Source organism: Ornithorhynchus anatinus, chromosome 7 (assembly GCF_004115215.2).
Source record: "Ornithorhynchus anatinus isolate Pmale09 chromosome 7, mOrnAna1.pri.v4, whole genome shotgun sequence".
Lineage (NCBI taxonomy): Eukaryota > Metazoa > Chordata > Mammalia > Monotremata > Ornithorhynchidae > Ornithorhynchus > Ornithorhynchus anatinus.
The window spans coordinates 46,732,631-46,754,970 of record NC_041734.1 but is presented as its reverse complement, the minus strand read 5'-3'; the positions used below and the strand labels follow the sequence as shown (position 1 = coordinate 46,754,970).

At 42.1% G+C, this 22,340-nt stretch overlaps 1 protein-coding gene and 1 non-coding gene across 2 annotated transcripts in view; one reads left to right on the top strand and one right to left on the bottom strand.

The window, feature by feature from the left end:
• GMNC (geminin coiled-coil domain containing) overlaps window positions 1-21,834 on the top strand; it is a 97,864-nt gene extending 76,030 nt beyond the window's left edge. Inside the window, 6 exon segments of the mRNA XM_039912738.1 lie at window positions 12,429-12,492; window positions 14,181-14,276; window positions 14,279-14,353; window positions 16,741-16,829; window positions 17,495-17,611; window positions 20,865-21,834. Of these exon segments, the coding sequence (XP_039768672.1) occupies window positions 12,429-12,492; window positions 14,181-14,276; window positions 14,279-14,353; window positions 16,741-16,829; window positions 17,495-17,611; window positions 20,865-21,488 (1,065 nt within the window). The 3' untranslated portion in view covers window positions 21,489-21,834.
• LOC114813469 lies at window positions 1,409-1,546 on the bottom strand. Its single transcript, XR_003761187.1, has one exon. It is a non-coding gene; the product is annotated as a small nucleolar RNA SNORA7 (small nucleolar RNA).
• Window positions 21,835-22,340: the final 506 nt, after the last annotated feature.

Here is a 22,340-nt window from a genome sequence, read left to right as displayed (position 1 = left end):
TCCTGATTCCCCAATCCCTTTCTCTTCTGCACTAGGCCACTGACCCTATTTTCTTTCTGAACATTTTTTCTTGCTCTGTAGCTCATTGCTTAATTAATACAAATTTTCTTTTTTCCTACTTCACTTTTCATCCACTTATTCAGAACAGCAAAACCACTTTCTTTAAAATTAATCGGAAGTGATTTTTGAAGCCCTTCACCTCCAAGAGGCCTTCCAGACGAAACCCCCACTTTTCCTCATTTTCCCCACTCGCCTTCTGCGTCACCCCTGCCTTGCTCCCTTTGCTCTCCCTCCCGCCGCCCCCCCCGGCCCCCCAGCCCCAAAGCACTTTATGTTTATATGTTGTAATTTTATTTATTTGTATTGATGTTTGTCTCGGCCCCCCTCCAAGACTGTGAGCTTGTTGTGGGCAGGGACTGTCATATTGTACTTTCCTCAAGTGCTTAGTACAGTGCTCTGCAACACCAGTAAGCGCTTAAATAAATACAACTGAATAAATGTTAAGGACATATTAAGAATGCTACATAAAAAATAAAAATAAAAAAACACTGGAAAGGTTTCAGTAGCCCTCTAGTGTCTAAAGATTGCAACGGTTATACATGAAGATCAAGTCAACCCATACATAGCTGGGAGTTTTCCGTAGTTGAACGGAGACATTTTCATAACTAGTAATACTCAAACGTTATTACCTATTGGAGATGTTGATCTAAGACCAAAAGATTGCTGATCCATGTTCAGCTGCCAAGTTGATATTATTTATTATGATTTCTCCCTACTTCAGTCACTGAAAAATCGCTACCTTCTATCATCTTGTGTTCATCATTGTTTAATTAAAATATATCCCCCATATCAAAACATGCTACCTACTCTGTTGATGTTGAGAAACAGATCATTTGTTTAGGAAAGTCAGTTCACCCTAGTTCTTTTTTTATGATATTTGTTAGGTGATTACTATGCGACAGGTACTATATTAAGCGCTAGGGTAGATACAAGACAATCAAATTGGACACAGTCCCTGTCCCCCATAGGGCTCACAGTCTTATCCCCATTTTACAGATGAGGTACCTGCAGCACAGAGAAGTTAAATGATTATAATGAGAATGAGGTAGATTTGCAGCTGCAAAACTCCACTTGTCTGCTGCGTGACCTTGGACAAGTCACTTAATGTCTCTGTGCCTCAGTGCTGTTGTCTTATGCTGTCTAGTAGTGCGGACTCATAGCGACGCCATGGACATATCTCTTCCAGAATGCCCCACCTCCAACTGCAATCGTTCTGGTAGTGCATCCATAGAGTTTTCTGGGTAAAAATACTGAAGCGGTTTACCATTACCTCCTTTCGCGCAGTAAACCTGAGTCTCCACCCTCGACTCTCTCCCATGATGCTGCTGCCCAGCACAGGTAATTTTTGACTTATAGCAGATCGTCTTCCACTCGCTAGCCACTGGCCAAGATAGGAATGGAATGGATATGCCTCTGCCTAACTCCCCCTCTTACAGTTGAGACTGGTAGAGTACTGGAAACTCTCCAGGTGCGACCCTGAGGGGTGATGCCTCAGTTACCTCATCTGTAAAATGGGGATTAAGACTGTGAGCCCTACGCGGGACAAGCTGATTACCTTGCATCTATCGCAGCCCTTAAAAGAATGCTTAGCACATAGTGTTTACCAAATGCCATTATCATCATCATAACCTCCTTCAGTATCACATTGGACATTAAATTGGCATTTGTAATTTAAGCATGGCTGACACTCCTCATACAGAAAGTCTTCCAGTTCAGCACTTGACTAAGTCCCAATCGATTCCCTATCAGCCCAATAGACATCACTTCCAGTTGAAATGACATCATCTAGGATTTCCATATTTGCAGGTGCTCCAGGTAAGTAACCCAGCCCCTTGGTTACCCCAAATCTCCCCTCATTTCCCTCCATCTACCATCCTCGTTCCCAGCCCACGGTTTTGCTCCCTGACACCTATCCAAATTCCAAAAACATCTAGCCCCTTCTTTACTGCCCTCCATTTCCATGATCCCTCCTCCTCCTGCAAGTTGCAGTTCTCATCTTCCAGGCCTAGAGACCGGAGATGCAGGGCCACACCAAGATAGAGTGGTAGGGACAGGAAAGTTCACATAGTGAGCACTCAATAAATATAATTGATTGATGGATTGAGAGTAAATAATAATAATTAAATTTTTAGTACAGGTTAAGTGCTTGCTATGTGCCAATCACTGAACTTAGAGCTGGGGTAAGTATGGTATAATCAGGAAACACACAGTCCCTGTCCCCACATGGGGCTCACAGTCTGAGTAGGAGGCAGAACAGGGATTTACACTTCCATTTCAGTCAGTCTGTCAATCATCTTTATTGAAAGCTTACCATGTGCAGAGCACTGTACTAAGTGCTTGGAAAAGTACAGTTTAACAATATAACAGACACGCTCCCTGCCCACAATGCTTGGGAGAGAACAGTATAACAATATAACAGACACATTCCCTGCCCACAACAAGTTTACAGTCTAGCAACAAGCTTACAGTCTAGAGGACTCTTTCCACTAGGTAGCAGAGCACAGGGATGAAGCAGCCCCCTCCCAAACCTCTTTCCTTTCTGCTGCCTCTTCAGACTTATTCCCCCTCAGTCCTCCTTTCCCACTGCTGCTACTGCCATCATCCCCTTCTTAATAATGTTAATGTTGGTATTTGTTAAGCGCTTACTATGTGCTGAGCACTGTTCTAAGTGCTGGGGTAGACACAGGGGAATCAGGTTGTCCCACGTGGGGCGCACATTCTTAATCCCCATTTTACAGATGAGGGAACTGAGGCACAGAGAAGTTGAGTGACTTGCCCAAAGTCACACAGCAGACAAGTGGCCAAGCCGGGATACGAACCCATGAACTCTGACTCCAAAGCCCGTGCTCTTTCCACTGAGCCACGCTGCTTCTCTAATGTTTTGTGGTTCCCATCTCTCGGAGATGCAGAGCCAGGAGCCGGCCAGAATGGATCGGGATGGTTGAGAGCAGATAGCACAGTCGCAGAGGCAGCAATAGCTGTAAAAATATATGTGAGCTCGAAGAATAAAAATCTGTGAAGGTTAGGTGGGAGCAGAGAGGGAACGGGCACACAGAGTAGGGTGGCTGGGTTCAGAGTGTGGAGAGAAGAGGTGGAAGGCCAAGAGTTAGAACAAGGAGTGGATAGGCCAGGCTAGGTACATACCTCGACTGAAATAAATTATGTTCTTAATGCTGCACTGACAAGTAACTGTCCCGATAAGCAGTATCTAGATTCCTCCTTGGATAAAAATATGATACACCTACTTCATCATGCCCTTCAAATTATGTCCCCAATCTTCCATTTTCTCTCTATATTCTTGTCTCATAAAATTCATCCTCTTCCAACATCTTCTATACCTCTATATGATGATTCTTTCATTTCTTCTTCCCTATCTTTTCTTCCTCCCCCGATTCCAAAGTTTTTGCTGTCATTCAGAATACTTACATTTCCAACAGCCAAGATCAAAACTGCAGCAACATGCAAATATAGTCCCAGTCCCCGCTAAATCAATAAATGCCAGCCAACATCATATCAACCACTCTCTCGCAAAAGTGGGTGGACCAGAACAGAATCAGATTTACTTTGTATCACTAATTCATGTTCCTTTTTTGGACACTTAAATTCTACTAATTATATTCAATCTATCACTAATTCCTCTTGGTCAATCTCCACAACATCACTAAAATCCTCCTTTCCTCTCCATCCAAACTACTACCATGTAATCCAAGCACTTATCCTATCGAGCCTTGATTACTGTAACCCTCCTGGCTGACCACCGGCCTCCAGTCTCTCCCTTCTCCAGTCCATACTTCACTCTGACTGCCAATCATTTTGTCTACAAAAATGTTTAGTCCATTTCTCATCCTCAAGAACCTCCAGCGGTTGTCCATCCACCTCTGCATCAAACCAGAAACTCCTTACCACCAGCTTTAAAGCACTCAATAACTTTGCCCCCTCCCTACCTCACCTCACTACACTCCTACTGCAACCAACCATACACTTCGCTCCTCTAATGCCCACCTACTCCCTGTACTCGAGCTTGTCTATCCCTGCAACATTCACCCATTTCCTGCTCTGCCTGGAAAGCCACCTCTCATAGCGGAATGTTACAATTTGGCAACAGAAACAAAACCCTGCCCAACACGGGCTCACAGGTCTTAAAAGCTACATATCTAAATTCTTTCTATTAAATGCCTTTCTCCCCCATCTGTGTTGGGCACGGAATATGTCTTTTATATCGTTGTGTTGTACTCCTAATCACTTAGCACAGTGCTATGCACATAGTAAGCAATCAATAAATATGATTATAATGATAGCAGTCATTTACCCAAAGAGTATCTTTTACCTTAATTATCACTTGCCTTATATAGTTTCTTCACCTGAACCAAAATCATCCTAGGCGTCTCTGAACATGTTGAGAATTCAATTTACTTTATATGTTTTCTAACAATGTCTGATGATAAAATACACCATCAATAGACTGTGTCTACCAACTCTCTTGATATTTACTCTCCCAAGCACTTTACAGTGCTCTAATACACAGTAATGCTCAATAAATATGATTTGATCAATTCTATCGGGTTTGTCAATTTGGCTAAGTACAAAAAGAATGGGATGCCAGTCACTTTTCCCTATCCTCTATTTGAAGCCTTATAACCTTAATAAGGGATTCTCATTAATTCTTTTCCTTTTCCTGCTATATCCAGATTGCCTATAATTCAGGACAATAGAATGCTTCTACTTAACAGATAGAAACATACCTCCTAACCTAAAGTGAAATCCAGAAGCCCTAATTTATTTTAATGGAATATTTGTCAACTTTCCATGAAAACACAAAGACCATAATGATGACTAGGAGAATTATCACACCTCTGTTGCCCTGAAAATTAGAGATAAAGGATTATAAAGAATTTCCTTGTAATATTAAAGAAAACAACTTATGAATCTTTCTGCACTTTCATTTCTAATTGTTCAAGGTGTTCAACAAATATTAGGCAATCTAGGGATTATGTAAGTTTAATATAAATATTCTACATTTTTAAAAAACAAATTCTTTAAAGAATCAGTCCCCTTGTAAATTACATATCATTCTTCAAGGAAATACATACTAAAAATAGAATGACCTGGAATAATCACCTTCATTTACCAATATAGTCACTTTGGAAGGCAATATATAAAGCATATAACATACAATTATTAGAAAAAATTAAGCTCCATAGAACAGATTAATAAAAGGTGAATAACATGATCTTAAAAAGTTAACCTCAAGCAGGATGTAGAAGAAAAGCTATGACATGGAATCCATAAATGCATTTATGAGAACCTAGTGTTCAGATTACGTACTAAGTGCTTGAAAGAGTAAAAAGAGTTTTAAACATGATTCCTTCCTCAATAATCTTACAGACTAGTGGTAGACAAGCAAATAAATTGAAATAGGGGCATAACAGGTTATGTAAGACTACATATATTCAAATGGGTTTTATTTAAATACGTAAGTGGCACAAAGATATGGGAGATTAGAACTTATCTCCTGAATAGATGAGATTTCAGAAGGTTTTGAACATGGGAGACTTGGACTTCAGATATGCTTAAAAAGCACGTACGTGACTAGTGGAAAGAGCACGTCTGGAAGTCAGAGGTAGTGATTCTAATTCCAACTCCACCGACTCCGTCAGCTGTGACTTTGGGCAAGTCACTTTAATTTCACTGTGCTTAGACCTCATCTATAAAATGGGGATAGACTGTGAGCCCCACGTGAACAACTGATAACCTGTATCACCCAAGCACTTAGAACATCTTGGCACTAGTAAGAACTTAAAAAATTACCATTTATTATTCCTATTATATGAGTGGGGAAAGTGTTCCAGTATGGTGAAGGTGTGAGCAAAAAGACAGCAGTGGAAGAATAAGACCCAGTGGATAAACTAAATTCACAGCATCATCATTATCATAACTATCGATACATGGAGCCAAGAAAAAGAGTTAGCTTCTTGCTCATCTCTTTGCCACCAGACAGTACTCACCCTGCTTCCAGATCACTTTCTAAAATATCATTTTGCACACATCTTTCACTCCTCAAAATCCTCCAGTGCTTACTCACTCCACTGTACATCCCCGTACACTGTACTTACATACTCCACTTAGACTCCACTACAAAAAAACTTGACGGATTGAAAATAGTTTTTAGCATCAATCACCTCTCCCTCCTACTTACTCTTTTCTCCACTTCATCCAGCTCATAATTTGCATTCCTTTCAAGCTAACCTATTCACCTTGTCTCTCTCTTCTCCCTCTGCGACCTCTTGTTCATGATCTCCCCCTACCTGGAACTCCTTCCCCCTTCACATCTGACTGACCACAGCTCTCCACATCTTTAAAACCTTTTGGCTATTACATTCCCATGAGGTATTCCCCTGTTAAAATCTAATCTCCACATTTTATATCCCAGCTACTGCCATGATTCCTATTTATACCACATAAATAGGTAAGTACTCACAACCTCCTGTTGAACTTATGTAAATAATAGTAATAATAACCAGGTCATGTCTGTAATTTTATTTATTCTTACCTGTAATTTTATTTATGCTAAATATAATCTGTAATTTATTTATTTATATATTAATGGCTGCATCCCACTCTAGACTGTAAGCTCGTTGTGAGCAGATAATGTAATATGCTTGTTATTTTGTCACTGTACTCTCCCAAGAACTTAGTACTGTGCTTTGTACACAATAAGTACTCAATAAATGTGATTGGCTGACTAATAATAATGAGCTCATTGTGGGCAGAGAATGTATCTGATGGTATACTGTACTCTCCCAAGGGCTTAATACAGTGTTTTGCACATAGTAAGCACTTGATAAATATGACTATTATTATTATTAAAAATAATAATGGTGATGGTATTTGGTCTTATGGTATTTGTTTAGTGCTTACTGTGTGTTTGACATAAACACTGTCCTAAACACTGGATAGATACAAGTTAAATAGGTTGGCCAGAATCCCTGTCTTGCAAGGGGCTCACAGCCTAAGTAGGAGGGAGAATAGGAGAAATGAGACACAGAAGAGTTAGGTGACTTGCCCAAGGTTACAGAGCAAGCAATCACCAGAGCTGGGATTGGAAGCCAGGTCACCTGACTCCCAGGCCTATGGTCTTTCCAACGCTTCTCATGGTCTCATTTAGTATTTACTCTGTTCTAAGCACTATACTAAATGCTGGGATAGGTACAGTATTACCAGGTTGGACACATTCTCTGCCCCACATGAGGCTCACAGTCTAAGGAGTCGGGAGAACAGATATTTAATCCCCATATTACAGATGAGGAAACTGAGGTCCAGAGAACTAAATGACTTGTCCAAGGTCACAGAGCAGCCATGTGGTGGATCTGGGTTAGAACCCAGATCCTCTGACTCCCAGGTCCATGTTCTTTCTGCTACATTACTTCATTCTTGCTATAATTTACTGTAATATCTTTCTCCCGTCCTTGGTCCTTGGAGGTAGGAATTGTGCCTAGTCAGTCTATTTAGCTCTCCCTGGGCCTTAGTATGGTGCTCTTCACACAGAAGTTACTTAAAAAATACTTTTGATTGATTTTTAGTTTAAAAAAAATAGGAGTGCGTAGGGATTAAGAGGAGAGGAACAGGAAATATGTATAAATCTGTAATTTATATATTTATTTACATTAATGTCTGTCTCTCCCTCTAGCCTACAGTCTCTTTGTGGGCAGGGAATGTATCAGTTTATTTTTGTATTGTACTCTCCCAAATGCTTAGTACAGTGCTCTGCACACAGTAAGTGCCCAGTAAATACAGTTGAATAAATGAATCAATACCTTTTTAAAAAAAATTCTAATTTTCCCCCAGGGACAGAGGAATCAGAATTGTGGAGGAAGGATAAAAGTTGGGGAAATCTGGCCTAATACTCAACTGAAACTTTTTAGGGAGAATTAGATCAATTGTTCAGAGCAGGCCATGTGACCCTCTAGACTGTGAGCTAACCGTGGGCAGGGAATATGTCTGTTATGTTGTCATATTGTTCTTTCCCAAGCTCTTAGTACAGTGCTCTGGTCACAGTAAGTGCTCAATAAATATGATTGACTGACTGATTGCTTCTCCCAGTAGCACTTTGAATATAATACTAGCAGAGGAGAGAGGGTTTTCTCTGAGAAAGCAGTAGCTTGTCTACTTTAGCCTGATGACCAATAGCAAAGGAGAAAGGGAGGGCTTCTTCTTAGCTGAAATTTCCCTCTGCAGAGGAAGTAGAGAGATGTAGGCATGGAGGAAGTAAAAGCAGCTGGCTCTGGGAAATCAAGGGGATTAGAGAAGTTTAAAGACCTGTCCCACATGGGGCTCAGAGCCCAAGAATTTAATCCCCATTTTACACATGAGGAAACTGAGGCTCAGTGAAGTTAAGTGATTTATCCAAGGTCACAGCAGGAAAGTGGTGAGCCTGGGATTAGCACTTTCCAAGAGTCCATACTTCTTCTCAAAGCAGATGGACAGAAACTGTTGGTTTGCTTTTTTAAAAAATGACTTACATAACATTTTAAAGTCCCTGTTTTTCATCTGGCCACAGAGCTTATGCACTGTGAAAAGCTGAGTCAAGATAGGAGTCAGTAGTTCAAGGGTATTACTTAATAGGATATATATAAAATACATATCCTATTTAGTATCAACCTGGCATTTGACTGATTCTCTATAATTAAGAGCTAGAAAACAGGGCTGGTCAAGAAAAACAGCTAAATGACCTGCCCCACACGCCACTTTTTAACAAGATTTCTCATGGGGTGGTGACTTAGCTCCTGCAGCACAGGAGGAAGATATATTTGTAATGAGAGAAATGAAAGAAAATTATTCTCTTTTTATCTGTGTCATTGAACCCTGCTAACTGGTTAACAGAATAAACTATCCTCCAGGGGGGAAATGCAATCACATTCCATATGCCAACCTGTTTTCATCTTTGGTTCACCCTTGCTCAAACTGTACCTTTTACTGTCTGTAGATCATGTCTGCTGACAGGTCAGGTTACCTAGCTTTTTATTCTATCTTTGCCCTGCCACGATTCAACAACTGGTCTGTTATTAGCTCCAACTTTGTACACCATCCCCTTACAGCCCATACAAAGACTGTTCCTAAATGAGATTTTTCTTCATGGAAATCAAGTCAATTTAGGGTTTTTATCGCCATGAAAACCAGAATGTACAAATGCATGTGGGGGTGTGTGGGGGGGTGTATAGAAAATCTGCCCATTTTGCATTTGCCTTTATCATTCCATACTTAGTCATGAATCAATCAATGATTTTGACTGAGTACTTAATGTTATCCTCTATTTTATATCAAATGAAACTTGTTGACAGTTTGAAATGACATTCCCATATTGATTCAAGTTTTTGCTTTTTGCTTTTTTTGTTAGATGTTCTTCCTAATTTCTAAACCAAAGGAAGAGTATCTTCAAGAGCACATTTCAGTCAAATCTGATGCCATGGGATTCTGCTTTCTTATAATTCCCATATGCTGACCCCAAATTAATTTGGAACTGCCAAAATCAGTTTATGTAGTAATGGGACCCTACTGTAACAAAGCTCCAGGGTCAGTATCCAGTTCCTTCCTGCAACTCTGGCTTGTTGCTGGGGAAAATCCCAGCATGTGATTGATAGATGATGTAGCCCTTGAGGTGAATGGGTCCTGAGAGGGGTGACCAGAAGGTGAGGACCTAGAGAGAGGGCAGGTTAGGGAGATGGGAAGAGAAGGGGATAGCATCTTTGGGGAAGGGGACAATGGAGCCCTTTTACAAGAGGCTACAATAAGGACTAGAAAAGGGAATAGTGCCTTTACCAGCTGGTTGTGTTTTATTTTCCAATTTTCCCCAAGTCAGGAATTTGGAGACACACTCTGGAAAAGAAGCTGCTGAGACCAACATGGGTGTGGTGTTAGGCAGCATGGCTAAGTACCGCTGGGAAACTCTCCAGTGTCTAGAGTGGTCAACCTACTGACTCTATTGTTGCCTTCCCCAAAGATGCTGTCTCTCTTCCCATCTCTTCCTATCTCCCTAATATGTCCTCTCTCTGGCTCCTCATCTTTCTGTCGCCCCCATCCTCCGCCACACACACCCCAGGCCCCATCCCCATCGAGAGGGCTGCACCATTTAACAATCCCGTGCTAGGGTTTTCTGCAGAGATAGGTCAGATTTGCAGGGAGGAGATGGAGTTCCAACAAAGGGTGGAGTAGTGATTGGGGCAAAGAGTTGCTCCTTCTGGCCATGTTTAAGGGAGGCTCTCAGAGGCGGGGGCCAGAGATGGAGCCAAGATACCAGCTTCATCACATCCCAAAGTAGTGGAGGGGAGGAGAAGAGGAAGAGGAGGAGGAGGAGAAGGAGGAAGGGGTGTAAGAGGAAGAGGAGGATGAAGTGGAAGAAGGGGCAGACCACCCCTACTGCTATTTTGGCCCTCACCAGTCACCAGGTCTGAGCAGGAGTAGTTCCTCTCACCCTTGCCCCAAAAGTCCTATGAAAAAGGAGCTGTCCTTCCACTTCACCCCAACCAACCGGCATAGGAGTTTAGGGGATGATAATGATAAAAATAATGATAATGACAACAATAATAATAATGGCATTTGTTAAGTGCTAACCCTGTGCCAAGCACTGCATTAACCACTGGGTTAGATACACAATGATTGAATTGGACACAGTCCCTGTCTCACATGAAGCTCATAGTCTTTCTTATTCTCTGTATCTTTACTTCCACACTTTCACCTTACCTCAGTCCCTGGGAGATCTGCCTAAAATTCACTCTGGACACAAAAATTAAAACTCGATACCCATCCCAAACAGCGGAAGAGCTTCGTTCATTGATGATTTTTGGTCCTAAAACAGTGACACTTTAGTGTCTAAAAATCATACCTTAGAAACACTTTATTGTGAAAAAATAGTGTCAAATCTTGCATCACTTTTAGCTCTCAAGCAATGCTGTTCCTTATAAATGCTATCTGGGTGTGAATGCATTGGAATTTTGTTTTCCACTGCTATGCTGGGCTCCCCGGTTGACGTCTTTCAACATGGCAGAGTGGGGACACAAGGAAAAAGGAGGATTGGAAGGCTTCCCCTTTCACGGCTTTTTCCTCGGATGGCTCCCTCTGTTCCCTAGCTCTCCCCATCTAGGCTGCAAGCTTGTTGTAGGCAGGGAATGTGACTCCGAACTTTGTTGCACTGTACTCTCCCAAGCACTTAGTACAGGGCTCTGCATGTGGTAAGAGCTCAATAAGTAGGACTGATTGACTGACTGATAGCTCTACCTGGACTGGTGGGCTCTGGCTGGCCCATTCCGCCCACTGTTCCACCCATCCTCTGGGTGGCCGCCGCCCACCTCTTTCACCCCAGGGTCAGGAGGCTTGGGGACTTGTGGCTTCCAAGGAGCAGGTCTGGGGGTGCCCGTTTTGAAGCGGCACCGGGCAAACACCCTCCCTCTTCAAATCTGACAAGAAGCAGTATGGTCTAATGGTTAGAGTAGGCCCTGGGAGTCAGAAGGTCATGGGTTCTATTCCCAGCTCTGCCACATGTGCGACCTTGGGCCTCAGTTCACCCATCTTTAAAATGGGGATTAAGACTGTGAGCCCTTTGTGGAGTAGGGAGTCCGTCCAACCCATTTAGCTTGTATCTACCCCAGGGCTTAGAACGGTGCCTGACCCATAGTCAGTGCTTAACAAATACCACAATTTTTATCATTAATAATAGCAATTCATTCAATCATATTTATTGAGCACTTATTGTGTGCAGAGCACTGGACTAAGCGCTTGGAAAGTACAATTTGGCAACAGAGACAATCTATTAATCTCCCTTCCCTTCTTCAAAGCCTTATTGAAGGCCCATCTCCTCCAAGAGGCCTTCCCAGACTAAGCCCCCCTTTCCTCTTCTTCCACTCGCTTCTGTGTCGCCCTGATTTGCTCCCTTACTTCTTCCCCCCTCCCAGCCCCACAGCACTTATGTACAGATCTGTAATTTCTTCATTTATATGAATATCTGTCTCCCCACCTCTAGACTGTAAACTCGTTGTGGCCAGGGAATGAGTCAGTTCATTGTTGTACTGCACTCTCCCAAACGCTCAGGACGGTGCTCTGCACAGAGTAAGCGCTCAGTAAATAGGAATGAATAAATGAATCCGGTATCCAGCTGGTGCCGCCTGGTCCTCCCTCCCCTCCCTTCGCGGGCTTGATTTGTGGGACCAGAATGACTTTGATTTTTCTGCCAAGTTTTCTATTTATGCACGTCACGAGTTTGACAGCTTCGCACCAAATCAGATTGGCGGATTTGCAGAAAGCCCCGGGGCGTCACTAGACTCTCCTTTTAGATTAGAACTCGCCTCCCTGCTCTCTCCCTTCATTTCCATTTAAAGCTCCGCGGGGCTTTAAGGAAAACGTGGTCTCAAGTTCTGCCGCTCAGTCTCCCTCAGCAAGATGGTAAGTTAGGAGTAAAACATTTGCCCGCTGGGGAAGGAACTTGGGCTAGTCTGAAAATTTGCAGAGTAGCATTAATCTGGATCTTCAGGATTTCTTCCACAGTGCGAGTGATCTTTCTCTAGTACCTGCAAAATCAGGTGTGTTCCTGTTCTCTCTCTCTCTTTATCTGTCTATCTCTCTCCCACCGAATCTCTGATTTACTCGGAAAGATCTGGTTTTGGTCACAATTGTGGATTCCACAGTCGTGCCTCGGTTGGTGAATCTGGTGAAAACTGTGCATAGGCAGGAAGAAAGTAGCATTAGATAAAACTGGACTGAATCGTCTTGATTTGCAGTGTGCGACACTGGTTTCAATTTTTCTCGTTTACTATTTTTTAAAAAAACTTGTTTCCCCATCAGCTATTCTAGGATTTTTAAAGCCCCTGAGCCAGATAGATTTTGGAGGTCAGAGAGACCGCATCTAGCTGGGACTAAGCTACTGGCCTCAATTCTTTAAGAAGATTAAACCTTTGCAAAGAAATAAAAATGAACGGCTGAACGAATTAATCAAGCAAGCCTTCACACCCGAGTTTACCTGGATGTTGGATTGGATGTTTATATGCATTTGTCGGTTTAGAGCTGCGGTGGATGACAGACAATTAACCAAACACTCCTAAACGATTCTGTTCCGAGATCTTTTGATAAGATCAAGTAACCTTTGAAGCCTCTGAAAGACAGAACATAAACGTTATTTCAAGAGCAAGTATATCTGTGGAAGGGCTGGGGAGATTTCAGTTGTTGCCGGGGGGATGATGATAATAATAAAAAAAATTCCTGAATGGCCTCTGGGGTAATTTGTTGCAGGGAGTGATGCGTAGGAAACGAGTCGGCCAGTTAGCTTGCTGTGTAAACCAGCAGCGTGCAACGTGGGAGTAAGAATTGGTGGAGAGGGCGGAGTAGAGGGGTGGGGTGGTGTGTGTTGTGACATGAAACTGACTAATCCAACTTCATCTCTCCTGTGTTTGTGTAGTGTGTGTCTGTGCCTGGGGTGTCACGCTGTCCTGGGCAAAGGTGACGGCCAGGAGGAGAGCTCTTTGCGGAGAGAGATCTGGACCGTGGCGTCTCTGCTTGATTATTCAGGCGTCAGTGTCTGGTTGTGCCTGGATCATTTGCAGCCCGTCGTGCCTTGGAAAGAGAGCTAGTGTATATCGGAGAAAAGCAAAAAAAATAAAATTAATAAAAAATGTACGCGACTGGACACTTGCAGACCGTCCTTCCAACCCCATTCCCCAGCCCTTCTGATCTGGCTCCGCGAGATGGGCCGGGGCGAGTCATTTCATCGAGGAAATAACTTCTTTTTTTCAGTTTTCAGTGTTTCAGAACTCGGGCCACACCACCTTCCTTTCTGCCCAAAGGGAGTGATAACATTTTGAGGCTCTTAGCTTCCAGTGATGTCCTTTCCCAGAATGGGAAATGAACGGTGATGGCAAAGGAAACAGAGAGAAGAAAGTGGGAGAGTCCGGAAAATCTTTAAGGAATAGGTGCTTCTCCTGGGGGAGGGAGGCAGTGGTGTGTTCTCAAGAGATGCTGATGATCTCGAGGGTTTTTTTTTCCTAAACTTCATTGTTCTTTTTAAATGCATCTAATTTTTCTCCCTCTCCCACCCCTTCCCCCCCGACCCCATCCATCCCTTGTGTTGAATTTCCCAGCGCCCCGTTCCCTCTTGCCAAGATCAGGATTTGTAGGAGGGCAGGTCTCTAACTGCCCCTATTCCGTCGCCACGTCAGAATCCAGTGTTGATGTTTCCAGGAGACTTGGGTCTCTTTCTGGAACCGCCGGTCTCCTGGACAACAGAGAAGCCAACAAGAGCCTCAGGCGCAGGGTAAGTTCCTACTCTTCTGTCCCCACCGTTACAGGACCGGTTGGATCCCGGCACCAAAGCCCCCCGTTTGCACTGAAAGCTGCTAAGTTCTGCAGAGAGGAAAAGGGGCTCAGATCCCTGGAGATGAAGGGAAGATAGAAGCAGCGTGGCTTAGTGGAAAGAGCCTGGGCTTGGGAGTCAGAGGTCATGGGTTCTAATCCCAGCTCTGCCACTTGTCAGCTGTGGACAGGTCACTTAACTTCTCCGGGCCTCAGTGACCTCATCTGTAAAATGGGGATCATCCTGTGAGGCCCCACCTGGGAACAACCTGATTAGCTTGTATCTACCACAGCGCTTAGAATGGTGCTTGTACATAGCAAGAGCTTAACAAATACCATCATCATCATCATCATCATCATAGTGTGAGAAGCAGAGTGGACTACTGGCTTGGGAATCAGAAGGATCTGGATTCTAATCCCCACTGCCACTTGCTTGCTCTGTGACTTTAGGCAAATCCCTTAACTGCACTGTGCCGTTAGCTCATCTGTAAAATAGGGGTTAACACTGTGAGCCACATGTGGAGTCCCGGCTCTGCCACTTGCATGCTGTGTGAACTTGGGCAAGTCGCTTCACTTCTCTGTGCCTCAGTGAATTCATCTGTGAAATGAGGATTGAGAATGTGCGCCCCATGTAGGACAGGGCCTGTGTCCAACTCGATTTGCTTGTATCCACCTAGCGCTTAGTACAGTACCAGGTAAATGCTTAACAAATACTATTATTTTTATTAGCACCACTTCAACAGACTCCAATAGCTAAGTGATTCGAAGCATCACTGCTATTTTTTTAACCCCACTTTATACTGGGACCCTCTCCTGCCTGTCTTCCTGGTATCTTCGGTATATCTCAGTAACATACTGAATAGCTAAGGATCAAAGCAGGGTAGATCATTCAATTTAGTCTATTCATTCATTCAATAGTATTTATTGAGCGCTTACTATGTGCAGAGCACTGTACTAAGCGCTTGAATGTACAAATCGGCCACAGATAAGATCCCTGCCCTTTGACGGGCTTACAGTCTAATCGGGGAGATGGACAGACAAGAACAATAGCAATAAATAGAATCAAGGGGATGAACATCTCATTAAAACAGTAGCGAATAAATAGAATCAAGTTGATGTACATCTCATTAACAAATAAATAGGGAAATGAAAATATATACAGTTGAGCGGATGAGCTTCCCTGCTAAGGGACTTACTGTGAGCACTCTGGAGTGTGCTCTGTGCTTCAAGAACTCCCCAAGAATCTAACTAATTTTTAGGTGAAACCAAGGTTAATTGGCAAAGCAAAGAAGCATTTCCACAGACTGACATATACTTTTCTTATGAGGATTAACGTTTCCAATTATTTAAACTAAGGCAGGGCCCCTTTTTGGAAAATGACCATGTTTAGATATTTGGAGATAGAAGGTGGAGGGTGAGAGGAGATTCAAATCGCCCCCTCTGCCACAGTAACCGTGTGAGCACTGAAGTTAAGGTCTAGCTTGTTTACTATACAGGACTATCATTGGCTATTCAGAGCAAAGAGGGCCCCTAATAAAATTGCTGGCCAAAAAAACAGCTGAGAGTTCTGCAGGATTGAGACTGTGGAATTCTGTCTCAAGAGTCATAAAATTTAGAAAATACTTGAAGTGAATTTAGAATTGAGGAGCTGAATTTAGCCCTCTACCACTTCCTGAACCAGCTTGGCCAACGAATCTCCCAAGACAGTAAATTAAATCAATATAAAATCAAGAGTATGAGTGTTGATGAGCCATTCTGATGTAAAAAGGGCTATGGAAATGTGGTCATTGCTGCACCTTATTTTTCACTAATAAGAGGAAACTCTTGCATACTGAATAAATCTACTTCTTTTGAGAGACATGAAAAAACTCGAAAAGACTAAAATAAAACCAAGCCATATAACTTTCATGTTATAATGAAGCATAATGATAAGTCTGTTCTCAAAACTATTTCCAGAGTGTTTAGGTCATACGTAGGTTTTTCCCGCGCTAAAGAAAGTTTACACATTACACAGAAGTAAATATAAAAGGGGATGATTGATAATCCTTTGAGGTTGGTAAATAGGAATTTTTTAATGGTATTTTTTAAGCATTCACTATGTGCACAGCACTGTTCTATGTGCACAAAAGGATAAGTTTCTGTTTGTCCATAGTTCTAAACAATTTACTTTTGGGACCAAGATACATGGGCCAAAGGAGACAAATATTTTTATCCCTAAGACTGTCCAAACAGAAAACTCTGGATAATCTTTCTCTCGGATTAACCAGGATGATGAACATGTTTGAACGTTTACAAACTTTTTGATACAACAAGCCTGGCCTATCAACCATTCACTTATTTTTCATACAGAACAATTAGGTGACTTGGATTTTCTGGTTCAAGATGACTTCGCATGGGAAGGGGATCAGCTATCCTCACAGCTCTACAGAAATAAACAGGTAACAAGGAATACGTGGACTAGAACAATCTACATTTTCAACTCAACTCAATCTGATTTCCATAACTTCCCTTAACCCGGCCTTGGGTTTAGATGCAGAGTCAAAACTGACATTACAACCAGTATGGGCTCACTATATGTGAACCCTTAAAGATTTCTATTTTATTTTCTGATCCCCATTCCAATAACTAAAGCAAAGTCCCCATTTTGTTTTCTACCTGGGAGAGTAATTCAATCTATTTGCCTACACACAGATCAATCAGTCAAGCAAATAGAACCCAAACACCTTTTTTGATATTGAGGGGAAAGAAGGGCCAGTGACATATTTCTGCCTGAGCTTCTGTCTCTCTGTTTAAACAGTTGTGCGCAGCTCATTTTCCTGTATACCTCAATTATTCCTCTGTGGTTACAATTTTAAAATACTGTAATCCCTTTCAATACTTTGCAAAGAATAGGAGAAGTCAAAAGCAGAAAAGTGAACAGTCAGGTGGCTGGGGTGGCAGATTCTACTTAGCTCTATTTGGATGCGAGTTTCTGGAGATTGTGTTCATAAAACAAACAGAGGAATAACCAAGTCTAAGCAAGCTAAGGAGAAATTTGATTATTATAAAGTTACAAAGTCAATAAGGGAGAGAAACAAATTCATCAGTTGTCTGCATTTCACAGCTTCAAGACACCCTGCTGCAGAAGGAAGAAGAACTTGCTAGGTTACATGAAGAAAATAATAACCTCAGAAAGTACCTGAATTCTGCCTTGGTTAAATGTCTTGAGGAAAAAGCCAAGGTATGCCATGCAACGAGAACATCTGGGAAAAATGTAATTGAATTAAAAGGCAAGGCCCTTTTGGGGTATAATCAAACTTTTTGGGTGTTCTAACTACCTTCTGTTCAAGCCCAAAGTGTTTTTAGAGATGCTTTCACTCTTTCCTTCTTCATGGGTGAACTGTGAGGTTTAGATGTTACCCTATTTTACAGATGGAGAAAGTGAAATAGGAGAACTACGCAACCAGTGACAGCGCAGACTCCCAGGACTCTTTCCTCCTGCAGATATCTAGTGACCTACTTTATATTGCTTCTCCCTTTGAAAATTACTCCTGCTTTGTTTTGTTCATTTTGAGAGAAGGCTGAAAGAAGGATGTTTAAATTATAGAGCAAAGTCCTCATTACTAGCATTCATCAAGCTTTTCCTGTATGCAAAGCACTGCCCCAAACCCTGGTCTAAATATAAGATCAACTTAAAATATGGTGCTTTCTCACAGGGAGTTCACAGTCTAAATGGAGAAGGAACACCTAAAAGAGGAGGTTATGGAAACACAATGAAGACAAGTTAATATGACATAAGAAATACCTCACTTGAACAATACTGGTACTCTGCAAGCACTTTGTAGGGTACCCTGCATATGGTAACTGCTCAATAAATATAACTGATTGTTCCACACATACAGCTTTTATTTTCAAACAGCCCAGATGTCAGCAACATTTGATAAGTTGGGAGGCCAGGCTTCTTTCTGCTCACCTTTTGCTTCTGTGGGGTGAGGCTTCATTCCTATGATGGTCACTCCCTCAAATACACTTTAGGGTTCCTATCTCCTTGGGGCTAGTCCTTACCCTACCACTAAACAAAACCCTTGGGCAAATGGGCAAGGAGTGTGAGATATTTTGGGTATTTTGGTGATACCCTGAGGGTCTGAGCAGCCCTATTTAGGGATGCACTGTTCACTCCGTGGGGGTGCAGGGTGAGAGGGAACCTAGAAAAATTGCCCTAATATTGCCAGCCTCACCAACCTCAAACCTCACCAACCCCCAACTGTGCCTGGTGAGCTTTAATCCTGCAGCATAATAACAGTTTGTGTGTAAGCAATGAGGGAGATGGTGCCAATACAATATTGAACCTTTTAGTCACTTTTCTACTACTACAAGTTTTTATTATGTCCATGTTATAAGCCAATCACTGTGCTAAATGATGCAATAGATAAGATGATGAGACAGTCTATGGCCTATAAGGAGCTCACAGCCTAAGGGGGAGGGAGGACAAATATTTTATTCCCATTTTACAGATGAGACCTGAAACACGGAGAAGTTGAGTGACTCCAGTTCCCATGCAGTTTCCACTAGGCCCTGCGTTTATGGATTGGACTTCGGACCTATAATTAGCACCACCTATGAATGTGGAGGATAGCAGTAGATAGAGATGTATCTTATAGGCATTTGGATGCATAAAAAGTGTCTTCATCATTTAATAACTTTTATTTAGCACATAAGTGTGCAAGGCACCTTGTTCACAGCTATATAATGGTAATAATCCTAAAGAAAGCATGATCTTTGCACTCGAAGCTTGACATTTTAGTAAGTCAGTGGACTCCATTAGATGGTGACTGTCAAAACTGAGCCGGGAGAAGCCTGAAACGCTGCTGTTCAACCTTTACTGCATGTTTGTATTTATCCCAGTCCTCACCTTTTATGTGTTTTTTGTATCCTTATTGTTTTTTTTCCTTAAATGTTCATTGCCAGTCCCATTTCCCTCTTTATTCTTAGAATATGAGCCCCTTGAGGACCAGGGACCCTGTCTAATTCTCACCCATGAACTCTTTCCCAGTGCTTACGTCACTTAATAAATACTATTATTATGACCAAATGAGGTTTTTTTCAAACATGTGAAAAATACTTTTTACTTATCTTCCTCTATTTTATTTCCATAGTCATCAAAAACCTGTGTCAGTTCACTGTATGAATAACTTTTAGGCCCCATATAATTTAGGTTAGGACTAGCTCATGGGATCAGAATGGGTTTTGGATTACTGGGGTCCTGGTTCTTCCTCCTGTGGAGCCTCTCTCAGGTGTAACTGTGATGACATTTAAGCAAATTGGCTCATGCTCCCTGGGGCTACTACTGATGCAGGGTTGGGACGGTGGAGGCAGAAACTGAAAGGGACAGACTGAGAGAAGAGAAAGGAAATCTGAAGACAAAAGAAAGTGTGGAGCGTGGAGAATTGAAAAGGTGAAGCAAGTGACAGTGGAGGAAGAGAAAACATACCAAACTGGGAGATAGCAAAGAGCTCAATCAGCTAAGAAAGAGTAATATTCATGTATCTATGGGCAATATGCATTCATTTAAAGGACAGGGAGTAGGCAGGGATCACTCTACTCCACTCAGAACATAGAGCTTCATCAGATCACAGTCTTGAAATTGTGTATCTCTCCTTCTAATACAGTCATTCTAATTGTTAGGTTGTAAACTTTATGTGGTCAGAGATTGGGTCTTCCACCTCAATTCTACTCACAAATGCTCAAGTACAGTGTCCTACATGTAGTGGGTGCTCCATAAAAACAATTGACTCATTTTTTCTTATGTAACTTCATCTTTCTGAGACTTAGTTTTACTATCTGCAAGAGAGGTTCAATCTCACAGTAGTTCAATGAAAAATAAATTTAGAAAATCAATATAATTCCTTTGGTCGAGTAGAAGTTTTATATACAATAAGAAATAAAATATTTTGAAGCTATCACCTTTCCATATTGACTAAACACTTGTCATAACCATGTGTAATTTTGTACCCTGGATTTCCACTAAGGGAAAATTTGAGCCAAATGCTTAAATTCAGATAGTTACATAGTTCCAACCTCTTGCAGAGTTATATCAATTTTCTCTGTTATTTTAATTTTGAGCTCCAGTCTTAACAACCATGACTTTGGATCAGTCTTGGGGACAGGTTTGTAGTGCTTATTTAGAGAACTTCTTCACTTTCAGAGGGAGTGGTGAGAAAAACAAATTACTGTGTAGTAAGAGGTGGTATGGTAACCCTGCAGTTTCACATCAGTTCCTGACTTTGATTCCAAGGACAGCTTAATGAAAATAATCAGAATGATCTGTTTGTATGGTTGGAGGATGCAAAGGAATTTGGAAGAGGATATCTGTTTAAAGTGATCCTTAACACGAAGTTAATAAATAACCCGTGGTATGGACAGTGATTTATCTAGGTGACATATCTAGTATTCCTTTTAAAAGTTTACACAGTCTTTAATGTTACTTTCCCCAGAAACTGCTGACTCAAAACTCAAAAAGTGGGAAGAGGAAACCAAAGGAAGAACACTTCACTGTTGCAGAGACCTCTCGTCCTAAGAGTGCCAAGAGAAACCTTTTTGGAGACTTCGTTGCCTGCGAAAGGCAACCTAGTCCACCTGTGGACTCATGGGTCCTTCAGACACTTGGATTAAAAGATATTGACACCATTGATGATTCTTTATCAGCTAACTACAGTGCCCTATCCTCTGAATCTTCAAGATGTTCCAAAACATTCTCCCAACTCCCCGCCCAAGCCACTGCGTTTGGATATGATAACCTACCCATCGCTTACAGTGGTGATCAGAGGGCGCCCTTAAATATCACTCCGTGCCAGGAGGAGGAGGACTTAGCCCTCCACCCTGGGCTGGCTAATCCACCAGGAGGTTTGCATTCCACCCCTAATACTGTGCCTTTTGGCCCTTTCAACTCACCTTTCTACTCTGCTGATGTGTCACCCAATAAGACAGAAGTGGTCTTTTCTACATCCCTGAGCCCCCACTGCAATGTGAAAACACATTCCTTCCACCAAGGACAAGCCTTCGTGCGTCGAGATGAAGAGGGAGGTTGGAAGTTTACCTGGGTTCCCAAAAACTCCTAGTGAACCCGTGCCCAATGAAAGCACTGCCATCAATTGTGTTTACAAAGATCATTCTTGCACTTGAATTTGACTTTGTGGATCATGGGGTTTATGGCCTGTGGAGACTTTTTCTCTCCAGCCATCATGTGCCAGTCTCTTACACTGAATGCTGAAAAGAAGTGATTGCTCCGAATCTTCATTGAAATGTATATTTCAACCAACCTGACTCTCTTCTCTGGTCAAGCAATATGCATGTTGTCTGGCTTTAGCTCTGTGTCCATCACTCTTCTAAATGACAGCCAAATTTTCTCTCCGAGTCCCAGGGGAATGGGTATGAGGGTGAATAAAGATTTGGCAGGCAACAGTGTTTTGCAGGTCTGAGAACATTGTCTTTGGGAAGCTGTGAAACTCTCCACTGTTAGAATGGGATTTGGTCCGGGATGAAATTGAAGGAAGCTTCTGCTGCACTGTTGTGATAAATGCCCCATCCATTTGGGCACAAGCCTGGGTGGGGAGATGGGCAGGTCTGTTTATCTCTGCTCCATGCCCAGGAACATGAGAGAAACTGCCAATCAAATCTGAACAGCCACGTGGTTTTGCATGGTTCTCTTCTTCTTCTGGTTCTGGCTGACACTACAAATGCACTGAATTGAACAAATTATGTTCATGAGAAACAAGGTGCCAGACCTTTGCGACAGACTTGAAAGATTACTTTCTTCACCCTCAATATTCTTTTCCTTCTAGCATTAGCTCACTTGCTGTCTGGTATAGGTTTATTGGGCCATCTTGCATTTTATATTGTACTCTCCCAAACACTTAGCAAATTCTCTGCACAGTGTAAGTAAATGTTTAGTAAATATAATTGATATTTTT